Source organism: Rhinoraja longicauda, chromosome 6, assembly GCF_053455715.1.
Source record: "Rhinoraja longicauda isolate Sanriku21f chromosome 6, sRhiLon1.1, whole genome shotgun sequence".
Lineage (NCBI taxonomy): Eukaryota > Metazoa > Chordata > Chondrichthyes > Rajiformes > Arhynchobatidae > Rhinoraja > Rhinoraja longicauda.
In genome coordinates this window covers 67,434,279-67,452,491 of record NC_135958.1, presented here as the reverse complement: position 1 = coordinate 67,452,491, position 18,213 = coordinate 67,434,279, and the positions used below count along the sequence as shown (strand labels likewise).

Here is an 18,213-nt window from a genome sequence, read left to right as displayed (position 1 = left end):
CAACTTTACAGTCCCCCCCCCACACATAGTACACAACCACAAAAAACACTACATCACCTCTAAACACTACAATTAAGACAAAAAACACAAAAGACAAACGAACTGCAGGTGAGCCGCAGCTCCTGCGCAGCGCTGCCACTTCCTGCTATGTACCTTTCCTTGATAAACCAACATCAACAGTTCCTTGTTTCCACCATTAGACAATAGACAATAGGTGCAGGAGTAGACCATTCAGCCCTTTGAGCCAGCACCGCCATTCAATGCGATCATGGCTGATCACTCTCAATCAGTACCCCGTTCCTGCCTTCTCCCCATACCCCCTCACTCCGCTATCTTTAAGTCTGGTGTTGTGTAGGTGAGTTGATGTTGATGCCGCAGGTTTGAAAGGACTTGTTCCAACTGTGGTTCATTCCAGACCAAGAGGAGCGAACTAAGGCAATTGAGGCGTTCCGGGAGAGTAACAAGGACGTGCTGGTGGCAACTGATGTAGCGTCAAAAGGCTTGGACTTCCCAAATATTCAGCATGTGATCAACTACGATATGCCTGAGGAAATTGAGAATTACGGTAAGAAGCATCAATTGTATGAATGCTTAGCATTGAATGCGGTTTTTCACACAGGCTCTACTAGGTGTAAAAAAAACAGGAATTTGGTAACCAAGAGAATCCTGTGAAGTCAGGAGATGGGTATTGTTTGGTACTAAAACAAAACTGAGACTTGCTTTAGTTTAGTGTAGAGATACGGCATGGAAACAGGCCCATCGAGCCCACACCGATCATCAATCACCCACTCGCACTCCTTCTATGTTATTCCACTTTCTCATCCACTCCCTACAAACTGGAGGCAATTTACAGAGGCCAATTAACCTAAAAACCAAACCTTGCATTAATTGTTAAATAACCATTATTTAATCACTGAGAAACCTGTGAATCTCAGATGACAAAACACAGGCCCGGCTAGTTCAGTCAGGGTAATAAATTGTTAGGCATATCTAAAAAAAGTTGATGGAGAACAAATACAAACTTTCCTAGATAAGCAATGGGTAGCTGAGACCTATGGCCTGCAATCTGTGTGGCGTGTGGGAACTTCAAGACACTATGTTGACCTTGTGGCAGAAAGTACCTCCAACTGACTCGGCTCAAGCCTGGGATTCCAGAACCTGAGGGGCAGCGAGTCCACTGCAGTGCTCTAGACTAACCTTATCTAGATCAGCATCTTACATTGCGAAGGGATGGAAATGGCTAAGTTGTTGGACATAATCTTCCATGTACATGTTGATACCACAGTTCAACGTCAACTGTGGGGAAACCTTTATCTGGATAAGTATGAATTGATTAAGAAAAACCAGCATAGATTTATTAAATGCTAATTTTGTTCATCTAACTTAATAAGAAATTTTTGAGAAGTCAACAGTATCAATGAGGGTAAAGAACTTGATGTGATGTACACCGATTTTGTTTTAAAGCATTTGACAAAGTCATTAGCCAACAAGCTTCTTAGTAAAATTGAAGGCAGTGGAATAAAAAGTTCTGCAGTGGCATAGGTTAAAATGTAACCTGTCTGTGTGCCTGACACCTGTCTGTGCCCCTGACTGAGAAACCCCTATGGCCACCTTATTTCAAACCTTTCCCCTGCGCGTTGCATGGTGCCGTGTTCTGAATTGCACTCCTTCAAGATGTTGCCATAAAAAAAATTACCCTTCGTGGAGAAAAAAGCCCCTGCCAAAAACTATTAATGTAGTTTCTGATTATTTTCCTGCCCTTTCCAATGGGCACCCTGCCACTGTCCTCAGGTCTGTGCGTGTAAGGAATGTCTCGTCCAGAAAACTCCCTGATACCGCCACACCTCTTTAATGCAGCAATATCTCCAACTGCCGCATAAACATGAAAACCCTGCCCTAGAGCTCAGGTGGTGGTTATCTACACAAGATCCAACGGATTACAGGAATTATCCCGAAGTTCCACAAAGTAGGAATTGCAGTCTCTGCTACCTATTTATTGTGTAAGTTAAGGGCGGCACGGTGGCGCAGCGGTAGAGCTGCTGCCTTACAGTGAATGCAGCGCCGGAGACCCGGGTTCGATCCCGACTACAGGTGCTGTCTGTGCGGAGTTTGTACGTTCTCCCTGTGACCTGCATGGGTTTTCTCCAAGATCTTCGGTTTCCTCCCACACTCCAAAGACGTACAGGTTTGTAGGTTAATTGGCTTGGTAAATGTAAAAGAAATTGTCCCTAGTGGGTGTAGGATGGTGTTAATGTGCAGGGGGGTTTGGGGGGTCGCTGGTCGGCGTGGATCCGGTGGGCTGAAAGGGCCTGTTTCCGCGCTGTATCTCTAAACTAAAACATAAAAGAAGACACACTTTCTTCTCTTTTTAGATTTATTTATTTATGTCCTATCACATTGAAATTATCTTTTTTCCTTGTTTTACTTTCCCCTTTTAGTTTAAGGTCTTGGTCCTGGGGAATAACAATTCTTTCCCCTCAACAGCAAATTCTCTGTTCAAGCTTCCCTTTATGCTTCCACAATGCAACAGTGTAACGTTTGCTCTGTGTTTCATTAACACATTCCGATGCTGTCTGTCCAGCACTGTTCCTGTAGCCTAATCTGAACACCTCCCCAATATTCAGTTCACAGGATTGGACGTACTGGTCGATCAGGGAAAACTGGAATAGCAACAACTTTTATCAACAAAGCTTGTGGTAAGTAGTGCCTCTGACTTTTAGTCCTCAACAGAAGCAGGAAGTGTAGTTTGAGCAATAACAAACCCAAGCAATTGATAGGAGAGAACAGCAGATTCTGGTTTACACATGAAGATGGTTTACTCCAGCATGTTGTGTCTAGCCAAGCAATTGATAACTGTGGGTCCTTTGCTCTTTTGGCTTCCCACCCAAGGACTAATATTGGAGTTGCTCAGGACAAAATAGCTTAGAATCGTGCAGCTATTTAAAATGAGTAGGCAACACTAGGACATCAAGAAGCAATTGCCTGTTCTCCTGATAATTTGAAGTATACATTTTATTTGAATTACTCTATTGATTTAATCTGGCATCCTCCAGGATGAGCTGAGTTACCCGAGGTGATAGAAGGAGTTTTAAAGGTTTCAAAGGTCTTTTATTGTCACATGTACCAATTAAGGTACAGTGATGTGTGAATTACCACACAGCCATATGATGTAATCTGCAGGTTAGAACAGCAATGGTGTCTCTACTGCTGTGTTGGAGGGAATTTTGAATTTTAACCTGTACTCTAACTAGCTTCACATGGGGCCCAGTTGCCCTCTTATTTACGCATCAGATAGGGACAGACACAAAGAACATCTCGTGGGGCAATGGTGAGTTTCACAAACAAGTGACTTTGTTCAAGGCATAACAGTACACAGTGGGAAACATTGGGAGACAACCCAAAGTGTTTCAAAGAATCGCAGCGTCCCATGACACCCGTAATGAAATTGGGTAGTCGCTGTGCTAGGGAGGAGGACAGAGCTTGCTGCATTCTCACAAATGCCCAAATTTATCTTTCTCCGCAGTCCACGTTCTCTCTCGACTGTTTGCCTCCCTTAGTAAGTTCCTTCAAACCCCTCTTTTTGTAAGATAGGGTCCTAGGATAAATGTATATTAATCACAATTTCTCCAAATGCTAATTTCTTTCTGATATGTTGGCATTTCATATCCGGAATAGACACACTCATATTTCTTACACTTTAACCTGGATTCCACACTTGGAAATCAACTCAAAAGGTAAGAAATAGGAAGAAAACAAAACAAACTTGAAAAGCAGATCAGACAAAGCAAAAATGCACACTTGCAACCTCCTTTGTTACCATCGTAAGTAACTAAAAGAAAACCAAAGAATAAACAATTTCCTCATTGAAATCTTCTAAAAGTCCAATGAATAAAAGATGAATGGGTTGGAGGGACCCCTGCACACAATTCTCACAACCACGTATCTCAAGCACAATCATACGCATCAAGGAAAGCATATAAACCCTTAAGGCTGTGATAGACCAGACTGCTGGTAAAAATTAACGCAGAATTAATAACCTGCAGGCTCCAGGCCCCCATCCACTCATTTTTACCATGGATGTTCAGTCCCTCTGCACCTCCATTCCCCACCAGGAGGATCTTTGTTTCTTCGTCAAACAAAGACCCAACCAATTTCCCTCCACAAACTCCTCTGCCTACGGAACGTTCTCACCCTCGACAACCTCTCCTTTGACTTTTCCTATTTTCTCCAAATCAAAGCTGTAGCCATGGGCACTCGTATAGGCCCCAGCAATGCCTGTCTTTTTGTTGGTTATGTCGAATTATTCTAGGCATACGCTGGCCCTACCCCCAGCTTTTTCACTGCTACATCGGCAACTGCAACAGGGGTACCTCCTGCACCCGTGCAGAACTCATGCACGTTATTAACTTCACCACTAAGTTTTACCCTGCCCTCAAATTCACCTGGACTATCTCGGACCCCTCTCACCCCTTTTTCATCTCTCTGTCTCCATCACAGGAGATAGACTATGAATGAACGTCTATTACAAACATACTGATTCCCGGGGTTATCGAGACTACACTTCTTCCCACCCTGTTTCTTGGAGAGAAGCTATTCTCTACTCTCAACTCCTCCATGGAATCCGGTTGCTTCGTTCTTATGATGTTAGGAATGCTTGCTTTTCAAAGCTTACACATGACTTTGATGCCCTGTTTGTCAGTACATTTCTGTTGGTTATGTGGTTTGTTGATGTGTGTTTCTCTTGCAGATGAGTCAGTGCTGATGGATCTCAAGGCCCTGTTACTGGAAGCCAAACAAAAGGTTCCACCTGTTCTGCAGGTGCTTCAGACAGGAGATGAAACCATGCTGGATATCGAAGGTACGTTGGCCTATCAGTTACAAACAGCAGTCAGTTTAACCTTTCTACTGAAGTTACCATTGAAATGCTGGAGAGAAAATCTTGCATTGACAGTGCACCACACGAGCAGCAGCAATTTGCCTGCACAGAGAGTGCCCCAGCGAGACTTGACTTTGATTTTTTTTTAATGCAGAGCTGCCCTGAAAGTAATTCTAGTTATGTAGGGTGTGACAGTTTATAAAGAATATTTTTCAGATCACTGATTTTACATGGAAATTTGAGGTCCATTCTCAACACTCCTGATCATGCTGCGCAGGCTACCACTGCTAGGTGTCTTTTAACACAGGACGCACATAGGGAAAACTGTCGATTTCTCTTTTTCTGGCAAACTTAACCTGGAGAGCACCTTGATCTCTGACCCCTTTGCGATTGCAAGACCAGGAGTTGCAGTAAGGAGTATTAAATTATTGCTTCTACACTGGCAAAGTTTGAAACTGGTTTCTGCATAGGTTTTATGGGATAGATTCTGTCAATATTTGGGAGAAATTGAAGGGATAAACACCTTTGCACAGGAGGGGCTGATGTGATCGCCTCCGCTTGTGCATGGGAAAGGTTGATGGAACACACGCTGCCTGTACACAGGACGGGTTGGTGAGATAAATGGATAGGTTTAATGAGTTAGTTGGGTGGGTTTAATGGCCAGTCTTTGAAGATTTGATGAAATGCTCTACCTGCATTGAGAGAAGGTGAGATGAGATCATCTTGGTTTGATGAACCGTAGGCATGGAAGGAGGCCATTCAGCCTGATGAATCTATCCCAGCTCTACCTGAGTGCAACCAACTTATCCTTTCCTCTCCCCATAGCCTTGGGTTCTTTCCTCTAGCTCCCCTCTGAACATTACAGTTGACTTCATCTGGGATTGCATTCCGGAACCTTGCAATGTTTCAAAAAAATCTTCTGACTAAACCATTCAGTAAGATCAAGGTTGATCTTTAATCTTGCTCTACTTTTCCGTATTAATCTTGAATCCCTTGATTTCCTTAATACATAGACGTACATAGACTCCAAAGACGTACAGGTATGTAGGTTAATTGGCTGGGTAAATGTAAAAATTGTCCCTAGTGGGTGTAGGATGGTGTTAATGTACGGGGATCGCTGGGCGGCACGGACTTGGTGGGCCGAAAAGGCCTGTTTCCGGCTGTATATATATGATATGATGATGATATGATGATGATAGAGATCTGTCTGTCTCAGTCTTTAATGTACTGAGGAGCTAAATCTCTATTTCAAAAGTCCTGTGCCCCCTGGGTGAAGATGTTTCTCTTTTACAGTCCTCAGTGACAGACTTTCCTTTTGCCAATTGCCTTTATTCTGAATCTTTGACTACTTCACCCCTCTACACTGTTGATAGGCTTCATCAATTTAAATACCATCATCAGATTCCATCTCAACATCCTCTGCGTTGATAAGTGCATCCACATTATTAAACCCCTCGTCCCTTGATTCATTTTGGTAAATCTGTTCGCGCTTAGGTGAGGGAAGGATCCCGATGGTTGTATTTATTTACATAATTGGGATTTTCTCACCTGTCAAGCAATGCCGAAGCAGATGTTCTTGTGAGAGACTTAATGGTATGATATAAACTTGCGCTTTTGTTAGTTAATGTGTAATTGTGCTTCCTTGTGCAGGTGAACGAGGCTGTACGTTTTGTGGTGGTTTGGGTCATCGTATTACAGACTGTCCAAAACTGGAGGCAATGCAGACAAAGCAGGTCAGCAACATTGGCCGCAAGGATTACCTCGCTCACAGCTCAATGGACTTCTAACCTCATGCAAACAGTGGCTGCAACATCACATCCAACAATGCCAAGATGCTTGAGGGCTGCCTTGCAATTTTGTGACCAGTTGTGTTCTGTTGTCCAAACCCCAACTAGGAGCAGATTTGCCTGCAGGTGGTAAAAGACAGCATTTTATATTTTAGCAGGGCAGTTTGGTCCATCCCGAGTGATTTCTGTACAGTGAGACTGATGAACATTTGACCAAGCCATGTTTAATATCTACTTGCATCATATTATAGACTTCAATTCATTCAAATAATCCTCAGTAGCTTGGTGGACGTTCTTGGTTTGGTGTCAAATAATTATAAATGTATATATTTGTGAAAATAAATGCTGTTTTAAAATTATATGTGCAGCATCTTCCCATCCTTTTCACAGTGCAATGAGGTAATCTACCAACATCAGGTATTGGTGTTAGTTTGTTATTGTCACGTGTACTAATAATAATAATAATAATAATATATTTATTTTATATAGCGCCTTAACACATGCACAAAGCGCTTTACAAATACAATTAACATAGAAACAAACAGACAAACAAACTATCCTGACGGAAAAGCGGCGAATAATCAACGCCAGCGTCCTCTCACGTCAGGGTCCAGCAGTAGACATTAAAGAACACAAGACACACAGATACAATTTTTTTACACAAAACAGCCATCACAGTGATTGCTCTAGGCATACCCTCACTGTGATGGAAGGCAAAGTCTTATCTCCTCCTCGTTCTTCTCCCGTGGCGCCACGAGGCAATCGAGGCTCCCAACCCCTTGAAGCCCCCACCGGGCGATGGAAAGTCCCAGGGTCGAGCCGAGCAGGCCGATGAAAGTTCTGAGCCCCCACCGGGCGATGGAAAATGCCGCGGCCGAGCCACGCAGGGCGATGAGAGTCCTGAGCCCCCACCGGGCGATGTAAAGTGCTGCGGCCGAGCCACGCAGGGTGATGAAGGGCCTGCGGGCGGGTTGATCGTGCCTCGTGCTTCGGGGCGGTCGAAGCTGCTACGGCTGGAGCTCCCAAAAGCCGGTCGCCAGCCAGGGACCTGCGAACTCCAGATGTTGCGGTCTGCAGGGCCCACGGCCGAAGCCTCCGAGATGGTAAGTTCAGGCCCTGCGACCGGAGTCTTCGAGGTCGATCCCAGCTGGAGGCCGCCGACTCCACGATGTTAGGCCGTAGCGCGAAAGGAGATACGACACGGTAAAGGTCGCATCTCCGTTGAGGAGGAGATTTAAAAAAAGGTTTCCCCCAACCCTCCCACCACCCCCCTACATACACAGAATTAAAAATAAAACAAAACGTACATTTAACATCAACATTGACTAAAAAACACAAAAAAAAAACGGAGAGACTGCCGGTGAGCCGCAGCTGCAGAACACAGCCACGCCCCTACATATTAAACCTGTGCTTTGCATGCTATCCAGGCAAATCAAACCATACATGAATGCAACCCTACTATACGCGAGTACAACAGTGCAAAAAGCGAAAGGAAACAATGCGTTACTGCTATGTAGAAAATGCGTTAAAGAAGTGCGTGGGCCACCCGAGATCAATTGGGAATTCATCCTTAGCGTGTGAATTATGTGTTTCAAACGACCGATAACAATGGGGAAGTAGCTGTTCTTGAACCTTCAAATGTTTTCAAGCATTTGTATCTTCTAACAGAGGGGGAAAAGAGAATGAGCAGTGTGTGAGTGTCTTTGATTATTTTGGCTGCTATCCCAAGGCAGAGTGGAGTATCGATGGAGTCCATGGGAGTTTGGGGGGTGTGGGGGAAGAAGGTGGGGTGTGAGGAGGTAGAGGCATTGGTGTACTTCCTTGGATGTCGTCTCAATGTAGATGGACTAGGACAAATTGAGGAAGAATTTCTTTAGTCAGAAGGCGGTGAATCTGTGGAATTCATTGCCACAGACGGTTGAGGAGGCCAAGTCATTGCGTATTTTTAAGGTGGACATTGACCCAGATTCTTGATTAGTAAAGGTTTCAAGGGTTATGGGGAAAGGCAGGAGAATGGGGTTGAGAGAGATAGATCAGCTATGATTGAATGCCGGAGTAGACTCGATGGGCCGAATAGCCTAATTCTATTCCTATGACATGAACTTATGATAACTGAGGGGCAAGTGTTTCACATAGAGGATGGGGGGGTATATGAAACGAGATGCCGCAGGAATTAGTTGAGGGAGGTACTATAACATAATTTTAAAGACACAAAATGGTGGAGTAACTCTGGAGAAAGGAAAAGGCGATGTTTTGGGTTGGAACCCTTTGGTATGTATGAGGTGTGCCTGAGAGCTGTGCCTGGCCTCAGCCCAGTAGAGGTCTACTTGCCAGACCTACAATGGCAGCTCCCTGTTGGCACTCCAGCACGAGGCTTCCTGACGAGTCACACGGCAGGAGGCTTCCCAATGAACCGCGGCTGTGACCCAGGAACCTGGACAGAGGCCTTTATCGAGGCACCGCGGTCTCGATGGCACAGAAGGCCCCAAAGGCTCGTCAGATGGCCGATCCCGCCCGGAACTCGTTCGCTGCAGAACCACCAGAGGCTCCATCAGAAGGCTGGACAGAAACAGAGGAGACTGGTCAGGAATGGAGACAGCCGAACGTGCACGGGGGATGGCGGAGCCCTGTGGGATGGGAACATAGAAAAATAGGTGCAGGCATAGGCCATTCAGCCCTTCGAGGCAGCACTGCCATTCAATATGATCATGGCTGATCATCTATAATCAGTACCCCATTCCTGCTTTTTCTCCATATCGCATGATTCCTTTAGCCCTAAGAGCTAATTCTAACTCTCATGAAGACATCCAGTGAATTGGCCTCCACTGCATTCTGTGGCAGAGAATTCCAGATTCACAACTCTCTTAATCTGTGTGTTTTGGTTCTGGAACAAAGGAGGACTTGATACAGGGGAATCGCCGTGAGGGGGGGAGGACAGAGGACCTGGCGCGGGATACTTTGTAACTTTGTCAGCGCCCTTACGCCTTTTTGCATACACCTTGGGTATGCGAAACAAAGAATTTCATTGTGACTTGTCACATGTGACAATAAAGTGTTTAATTCAATTCAATGTTGTGTCTATCTTTGGTATAAACCAGCACCTGCAGTTCCTTCCTACATTATTTAAAAGACATTTGGACAAGTGCGTGGATAGGTAATGTTGAGAGGGATATATGGGCCAAATGGGACTAGTTCAGATGGGCATCGACCAGGTGGTTAGCAGGGTCTGTTTCCGTGTTATTCCGTGTATGACCGATTCTGCACAGATGCAGATACTGATGCTGATTTCGCATGGATTCAGTACAGATTTAGATCCCTTTTTTTGGCTGCTGAGGCATCATCACATTCGGGCATCATCACCCTGCCCGCTGTCCGGCTCCAGCGCCCTCCGCCCTCCCGCTGACGTCACCGCCACGCGACTTTAAACCTCCGTCCCGTGACTCCGAACAGCTGGTAGCCAATCAGCGCGCTGCCCGGTGCGGAGGAAGGGCGGTGGCGGGTGAGGTGAGGTGAGGTGAGCGAGCGAGCGCGAGCGGCGGCGGCCAACGGCCACTCGGGCCCGCGCCCGCGCGCGGCGAGGGAGGGATGGTGGGGGATCCGGTGGCGGGGGAGCGGATGACAGGCCCGTGTGGCCAGGCCAAGTCCTGGGTTGTGGGGACCCGGAGCAAGGAAGGGGAGGGTTAAAAGCGGGGTAGTGACAGCTGGGTGAGTGGACGGTCCAGGGGAGGGGGGATTACAGTGGAGGTGAAAGGTTCCGGGGGTGGGGAAGAGTGTAGGTAAGGGGGGAGTGTGACAGGGAAGGTGCGTCTCATCGGGGGCGGAGGGGGGGGGGGCAACATTACAATAGACAATAGGTGCAGGAGTAGGCCATTCAGCCCTTCGAGCCAGCACCTCCATTCAATGCGATCATGGCTGATCACTCTCAATCAGTACCCCGTTCCTGCCTTCTCCCCATACCCCCTCACTCCGCTATCCTTAAGAGCTCTATCCAGCTCTCTCTTGAAAGCATCCAACGAACTGGCCTCCACTGCCTTCTGAGGCAGAGAATTCCACACCTTCACCACCCTCTGACTGAAAAAGTTCTTCCTCATCTCCGTTCTAAATGGCCTACCCCTTATTCTTAAACTGCGGCCCCTTGTTCTGGACTCCCCCAACATTGGGAACATGTTATCTGCCTCTAATGTGTCCAATCCCCTAATTATCTTATATGTTTCAATAAGATCCCCCCTCATCCTTCTAAATTCCAGTGTATACAAGCCCAATCGCTCCAGCCTTTCAACATACGACAGTCCCGCCATTCCGGGAATTAACCTAGTGAACCTACGCTGCACGCCCTCCATAGCAAGAATTTCGTCATGCAAAGCCAGATATATCAGATCAGTAGCATCTGCAGTTCCTTCCTACATAAATATAACAGACTATTCAACCACTTGACTTGGCCTGGATTCAGCAACAAAGCTGATCTAATTAGATTCCACATTTGAGGAATTTTCTTCTGAACTTGGTATCAGGTAGACTTGGTACAGCATTGGATAATGCTTTTGATTTCAGTGAGGATTGCACGGCTACAAAAACAAGGTCACTTAAAAAAAATGTTGACCATAAGGAACTGCAGATGGAGCAAAACTCAAAGTGCTGCTGACTTACTCCAACACTTTATGTTTTAAAAATGTTATTTGGTTCAGGTTGATATTTTTGTGTTTTTAAACTGGTGTTACGAACACTGGGTTTCTGATTTGCCCTTGCACACGATTGAGTGTTTGGAAGACTGGTGGGATGATTTTGCTGGCTGCTGTGGGCGGCTTCTGCCATGTGGGAACTTTGTTCACGGCAATATTTGGTTGTGTTAAACTACACGTTGCCCTTTGGCTTATGCTTTTCGAATCGTACAGCATGGAAACAGCCCCTTCTGCACGACTTGTCTATGCCGACCAAGATGCCCCATCTTTTGTTCCATTTACACATGTTGGCCCGCATTCCTCCCAACCTTTTCTATTCATGTACCTGTGGAACTGACATGTTATTTAAATATTTTGCTTACAGCCGCTTTTTTGACTTTTTTGACAATTCAGTTGTGAAGTGTACCTATAAAATGATGGGCGCAGTGGTATGTTGGCTTTATTACAAAACCAAGTACTTTGTACAAAGCCTTGATTAGCCCTCATCTAGAGCACAACATTGCATTTTGGGCTATTTACCTCGTTGAGGAAAAATTTTGTTCAATGTAGATTTATCGCAACAATTCCATCAGATGAAAATTAAATAGCGAAGCAGTTTGCATGAGTTAAATCTGCTATCTTCTCTGCAAGGACTGTGAAATGCTAATAGCCTAAGATCAACACATTTGTCTGACTAGGGTGCTAAGGAATGTGGACAGGTTGACAAGTTCATCCATGATGAAACAAAATATGGAATAAGTTTTGGGCTAAATGGCTAATTCCATTACTAAGTTCCTTAACGACTGTCCTTGACTGTGTTGTCATCTCCTACAGCTTCCAATCATCTTTGAGCCTTAATTATGTTTCTGACAATTCAGCAGCATCATTTGTCATCAAGTCCCCATTAAGTTGGATGGAGCATTGTTTATTTTCATCTCTTATCTGCTAGGCAATAGAATAATAAAGTTGTACTGCACAGAAACATGCCCTCTGGCTCACCATGTACATGCTGCCCGTATTAGGCCTATAGCCTTATATCCCTTGCCTATTCCCATACTCTAGATACTTTTGAAATGTCTTGAGAATATCTGCCTTCAGGCAGCACATTCCAGAGTCCAACCACCCTCAGGATGAAATAATTGCCCACTCGATCCCTTCAAACCTCCTACCATTCACACCAAACCAATGGCCTCCCTTACCATAGGGCAAAAGATTTACCCTTGCCTAAGTGTTTACTGTCTACCATATCTACTCTAATTTTTATATTCCTCGATCAGGTCACCTCAGCCTCCAATCCAGACAAAACAAATCCAGTCTATCCAGTTTCGCCATATATCTATAATGCTTGAATCCAGGTGAATCCCCTTTCCAGTGCAGAGGATAGAGAGTCCTTTCCAGCAGTCTCTTTCTGGTATATAGTTTTCTTTCTTGGGTTTTAGTTCTTCAAAAATTTCTATAATTCCCTCCCCTTTTTGCATCAAAAGAATTTGCCTTGAGAACATTGTCCAAAGGCACAATATTATGTTCTAAGGTATACACAAAATGCTGGAGTAACTCAGCGGGTCAGGTAGCATCTCTGGAGAGAAGGAATGGGTGACGTTTCGGGTCGAGACCCTTCTTCAGACTACACAATATCATGTTCTGCATTTACACTGGTGCTCCTACAGTGTACACAATATTCCAGGTGTGGTCTCACTAGGACTCTTGTCCCATCACCAGGACAATAGGTTGCCATTGCCATGGTACTCAAATCTTGCAGTCAAGACTATTGCACTATTTTCCTATCTCATTGCTTGCTGACCCTTCACGTTAACTCTGATTCATGTACAAGGGGCACATGCATGTTCCTCTGAGAGCAATTTTTTTCAATCTTTGAAATATTGGCCACATTGAAGCTATGGTCAACAAGCACACCAGCTTCTCGACTTCCTCAGGAGACTAAGGAAGTTCAGCATGTCTCCAGTGACTCCTGCCAACATCTACAGATGCACCGTAGAAGGCATTCTATTCGGATGCATTGCAATTTGATTTGGCCACAGTTTGGTTTGGCAACAGTTCTGCCTAAGACCGCAAGACATTCCAGAGAGTTGTGGATGTAGCCCAGTTCATCACACAAACTAGCCTCCCCACCATCAATTCCATCTTCACCACGTTACCTTGGGAAAGCAGCCAATGTAATCAAGGGCCTTTTTTATCCTGGTCATTCCTTCTTTCCCCACTCCCGTTGGGCAGAACTTGAAACCATGTACCATCATATCTGGGAACAGCTGCTTCCCTGCTGTTATCAGACTACTGAACGGACCTCGTATCTAGGGTGTAGTCCCGATCTTCCAACCTACCTCATTGCAGATCTTGGACTTTTTCACTGTAACTAATGCTGTAACACTATTTTGCACTCTGATAATTTTCTCTTGGCACTTGCTGTTATGCTTGTGTATGGCTTGATTATACTCGTGTACAATTTGATTAGACTGTGTAGCACAAACAAAAGCTATTCACTGTATCTCATGAACACAATAAACCAAGCCAAACTTTGGTGAAAAGATACTCTGCCTTTCTATTGTTTTGTCAAAGTGGATGGCTGTACATTTTCCACATTATACTCCACTTGTTACGTCTTTGCACCTTCACTTGGCATATTTCCGTGAAGTCCCTCTTTATCCTCCACATCGTCAGCTAGCTCTGTATCATCAGTAAATTTGGATAAACAACCTTCAGTCATCTCATCCAAACCAATAAAGTTTTGGAACAGTTGGGACTGTCACCATGTCTCCCAACTCAAATTACCTATTTATTCCCACCATTTTGTGTTAAATCTGTACAAGTGTACACAATACTGTGCACTCTAATTTTATTTAATAACTTCCTGTATGGAACTATATTGAAGATCTTCTGAAGATCCACTGTACCATGTGGTCAACATGCCTGTGATGCTGCTGCAAGTTAAGATTTTTTGCTGTACTTGTGCATATGACAATGTTGACCTGACTGGACATCAATAGACAATAGACAATAGGTGCAGGAGTAGGCCATTCAGCCCTTCGAGCCAGCACCGCCATTCAATGCGATCATGGCTGATCACTCTCAATCAGTACCCCGTTCCTGCCTTCTCCCCATACCCCCTCACTCCGCTATCCTTAAGAGCTCTATCCAGCTCTCTCTTGAAAGCATCCAACGAACTGGCCTCCACTGCCTTCTGAGGCAGAGAATTCCACACCTTCACACCACCCTCTGACTGAAAAAGTTCTTCCTCATCTCCGTTCTAAATGGCCTACCCCTTATTCTCAAATGGTCCTCTTAAAAATTCTACTACCTACAATCTCAAAATCTAACTATCAAACATGATTTCCTGGTTGTGATCCATATTGGTTGTTCCCTATCAGTTATTTTCAATGTGCCCTGTTACCACATAACTTGGTTTCATTTTTAATCATGTGCTGCGTCAGTGGAATTTTTGGACAATTCAGCAGCCAGGGCTGGAAAGTGCTTATGCAAGTTCTCAACCTGAAACACTGACCCCCCCCCCCACCCTCCCAACATCCCCATCCCCACCATGGACTTCTAAAATGTCACGAAGGTCAGATGTTGGCACATTGAGCTACTGAACTCGATGAATTAAATGAATTCAGCTGCACCTAGCAGGCTGTGGAAAAGCCCAAGTGTTTGAGTTATTTAACTTAATGTTTTTTTGGCATTTGCGCTCCAAGGATTCTGGAGGCAGGACCTCGGCAGCCGGCAATCTGAAGCAGAGTCGCTGCTCAATTGGGAAGAATCCGCTCATCCATTCTTCTGTATTCCAAGAAGCTGAGTACAGGCTGTGACTCTGGGCAGGACAATCTGCCCCAGTGCATTCACATGATCAGTTGATGCAATAGAGGAACTGCACTTATTACAAAAGTCACTTCTGCAGAGTTTCAGTCACATGCAGCTTGTAAGTGATTGTGTTTTATGTCAGTGATTCAAAGAAAAATAATGTGGAAGATGGCAACTTTGAAATACATGGGTAATGTTGAACAACCCACGGAGTACTTTAGCGATTAACCAAGTAAATTATTGTTTCAGGTCAGAGGAGCAAGGTTTGTTTTTCATATTTGCTGATGTTAAGTTAACCAGCCAGATCTATAATTCTCAACATTTGCTTTTATCTCATCCTTTGGATCCATTTACTTTTGAAGGTGACTGTTGTATCTATTCTCTCCCTGAAATTGAGCAACTAAAATTATAATCCATCTGCACCTGGGTTTTATAGTTTAGTTTTTCTGGATAATAGTTATGTTACTAGTTTTATTTAAAAAATCAAATAATGCAGCTTACAGCCAATTTGATTATGGGCATCCATGATTCGAGTTTAACATAGCTCCTGCACCCATTGTCTATTGTCATTACATTTGAATGCATTTTGCATATGACAAAGTGGTGATTTTTAAAAATAAATGAGCTGACTGCACCTTGTTCTGTGTAATGTGGAACAAAAGGATCTATTTTCTTTCAGCAAAGTGAGCTTACTCCATTTTACTATCAATTGATTCGGGAGGAGATGCAAGGGCATTATGGATTGAATTAAAGTGTAAGTGGGTGAGGCCAGAAATACTGTTAAAATGGCTAAGAAATGAAGTAACCTGGGAAATGAATTCAACTAGACTGTGGGATGTTAAATTAGTACAGTCATCCCAAACAGAAAAATATTGAGTAAACAATCTGTAGTGTAGTGGCCAAAAAGGATTGTGATCAGTCTGTACTTTATGTACTCTTACTTTCTGGGTCACTGGTAAAGGAAGCATTCGGTTGCTAGGAGGCAATGCAGAAAAGAGTGAACAGACTGATGCTTCCTGAGAGAATTGAAGAAAGGCAGTTTTAAGCTTGTGTAGGTGGTGTCTAAATATAGTCTGGGCGGGAGATAAAATGGTTAAGGGAACAAAAAAATGTAAATCTGACAACCTACTATGAGAGGAAGAGGCAATTGGATAAAATTGAAACTTGAAGAATGTTTTATTTTGTGTTATGTGACAGACTCCATATGATCCTGAGGTGATAATATAGTCCTTTCTAAACTAGTATACTGAAGGGAAATGTGGGTGACACCTCTGGATAGGCGACAGCGTGGGCCAAGAGGCTTTACTAATTGATAACACTTTTGAGAGACACAAAATGCTGGAGTAACTCAGCGGAACAGGCAGCATCTCTGGATAGAAGGATGATAAATCCCCTGGGCCTGATGGTCTGCATCCCAGGGTCCTCAGGGAGGTGGCTCTAGAAATAGTGGACAAATTGGTGATCATTTTCCAATGTTCAATAGATTCAGGATCAGTTCCTGTGGATTGGAGGAAAGCTAATGTTATCCCACTTTTCAAGAAAGGAGCGAGAGAGAAAATGGGGAATTACAGACCAGTTAGCCTGACTTCGGTGGTGGGAAAGATGCTGGAGTCAATTATTAAAGAGGTAATAACGGTGCATTTGGATAGCAGTAAAAGGATAAGTCCAAGTCAGCATGGATTTATGATAGGGAAATCATGCTTGACTATTCTTCTGGAATTTTTTGAAGATGTGACAAGTAAAATGGATGAAGGGGAGCCAGTGGATGTCATGTATCTAGACTTTCAGAAAGCCTTTGATAAAGTCCTGCACGGGAGATTGGTGACTAAAATTAGAGCACATGGTTTTGGGGGTAGGGTGTTGACATGGATAGAAAATTGGTTGGCAGACAGGAAGCAAAGAGTAGGAGTAAACGGGTCCTTTTCAGAATAGCAGGCAGTGGTGAGTGGAGTGCCGCAGGGCTCAGTGTTGAGGCCACAACTGTTTACCATATATATTAATGATTTGGAAGAGGGAATTAGAAGCAACACTAGCAAGATGACACAAAGGTGGGTGGCAGTGTAAACTGTGAAGAGGATGTTAGGAGGTTGCAGGGTGACCTGGACAGGTTGAATGAGTGGGCAGATGCGTGGCAGATGCAGTATAATATAGATAAATGTGAGGTTATCCACTTTGGTGGCAAAAACAAGGAGGCAGATTATTTTCGCAATGGAGTTAGGTTAGGCAAGGGGGAGGTGCAGCGAGACCTGGGTGTCCTTGTACACCAGTCACTGATTGAAAAGACTAGGCTTGTATTTACTGGAGTTTAAAATAATGAGAGAGGATCTTAGAGAAACATATAAAATTATAAAAGGACTGAACAAGCTAGTTGCAGGAAAAATGTTCCCAATGTTGGGCGCGTCCAGAACCAGGGGACAGAGTCTTAGAATAAAGGCGAGGCCATTTAAAACTGAGGTGAGAAAAAACTTTTTCACCCAGAGAGTTATGAATTTATGGAATTCTCTGCCACATAAGCCAAATCACTGGATGGATTTAAGAGAGAGTTAGATAGAGCTCTAGGGGCTAGTGGAATCGAGGGATATGGGAAGAGGGCAGGCACGGGTTATTGATTGGGGACGATCAGCCATGATCACAATGAATGGCGGTGCTGGCTCGAAGGGCCGAATGGCCTCCTCCTGCCCCTATTTTCTATGTCTATGTTTCTATGAACGGGTGACGTTTCGGGTCGAGACCCTTCTTCTCGACCCAAAACCCATTTCTATCCAGAGATGCTGCCTGTCCAGCTGAGTTACTCCAGCATTTTGTGTTTATCTTCGGTTTGAACCAGCATCTGCAGTTCCTTCCTCCAACACTTTTGAGAGATGGGGTTAACTTTCCTGCAATCAGAAACATTTAAACCACACGCTTTCTAGCAGCCTAAAAACAACTTTACTCGGTTGTCTGTGTTGTAAAGACCTTCTGAAGGCTAGAGGAGTATTTAGAAAGTGTGAAGAACATTGTATTAGTGGGTTGGGAAAGATGGATAGTCGTGATATTTCCTTGGGAAATCTCCCAAAATGAAGTAAGTGAGAGCAACCTT

General features: G+C 44.4%; 2 protein-coding genes across 4 annotated transcripts in view; both read left to right on the top strand.

Annotated features, from left to right (window-relative positions):
• ddx41 (DEAD (Asp-Glu-Ala-Asp) box polypeptide 41) overlaps positions 1-7,005 on the top strand; it is a 33,772-nt gene extending 26,767 nt beyond the window's left edge. For both annotated transcript variants that reach the window (XM_078401859.1, XM_078401857.1), the window contains exons 14-17: positions 416-565; positions 2,625-2,696; positions 4,748-4,858; positions 6,527-7,005. In XM_078401859.1, the coding sequence (XP_078257985.1) occupies positions 416-565; positions 2,625-2,696; positions 4,748-4,858; positions 6,527-6,663 (470 nt within the window). In that variant the 3' untranslated portion in view covers positions 6,664-7,005. The remainder of the gene's footprint in view (positions 1-415; positions 566-2,624; positions 2,697-4,747; positions 4,859-6,526) is intronic.
• A 3,029-nt stretch (positions 7,006-10,034) lies between these two features.
• Positions 10,035-18,213, top strand: part of slc38a12 (solute carrier family 38 member 12) — a 75,134-nt gene continuing 66,955 nt past the window's right edge. The window contains exon 1 of one of the 2 annotated variants that reach the window (XM_078401240.1): positions 10,035-10,177. The gene's annotated coding sequence lies outside the window, so the exon portion shown is untranslated. The remainder of the gene's footprint in view (positions 10,178-18,213) is intronic. The other variant, XM_078401241.1, reaches the window with a different exon arrangement.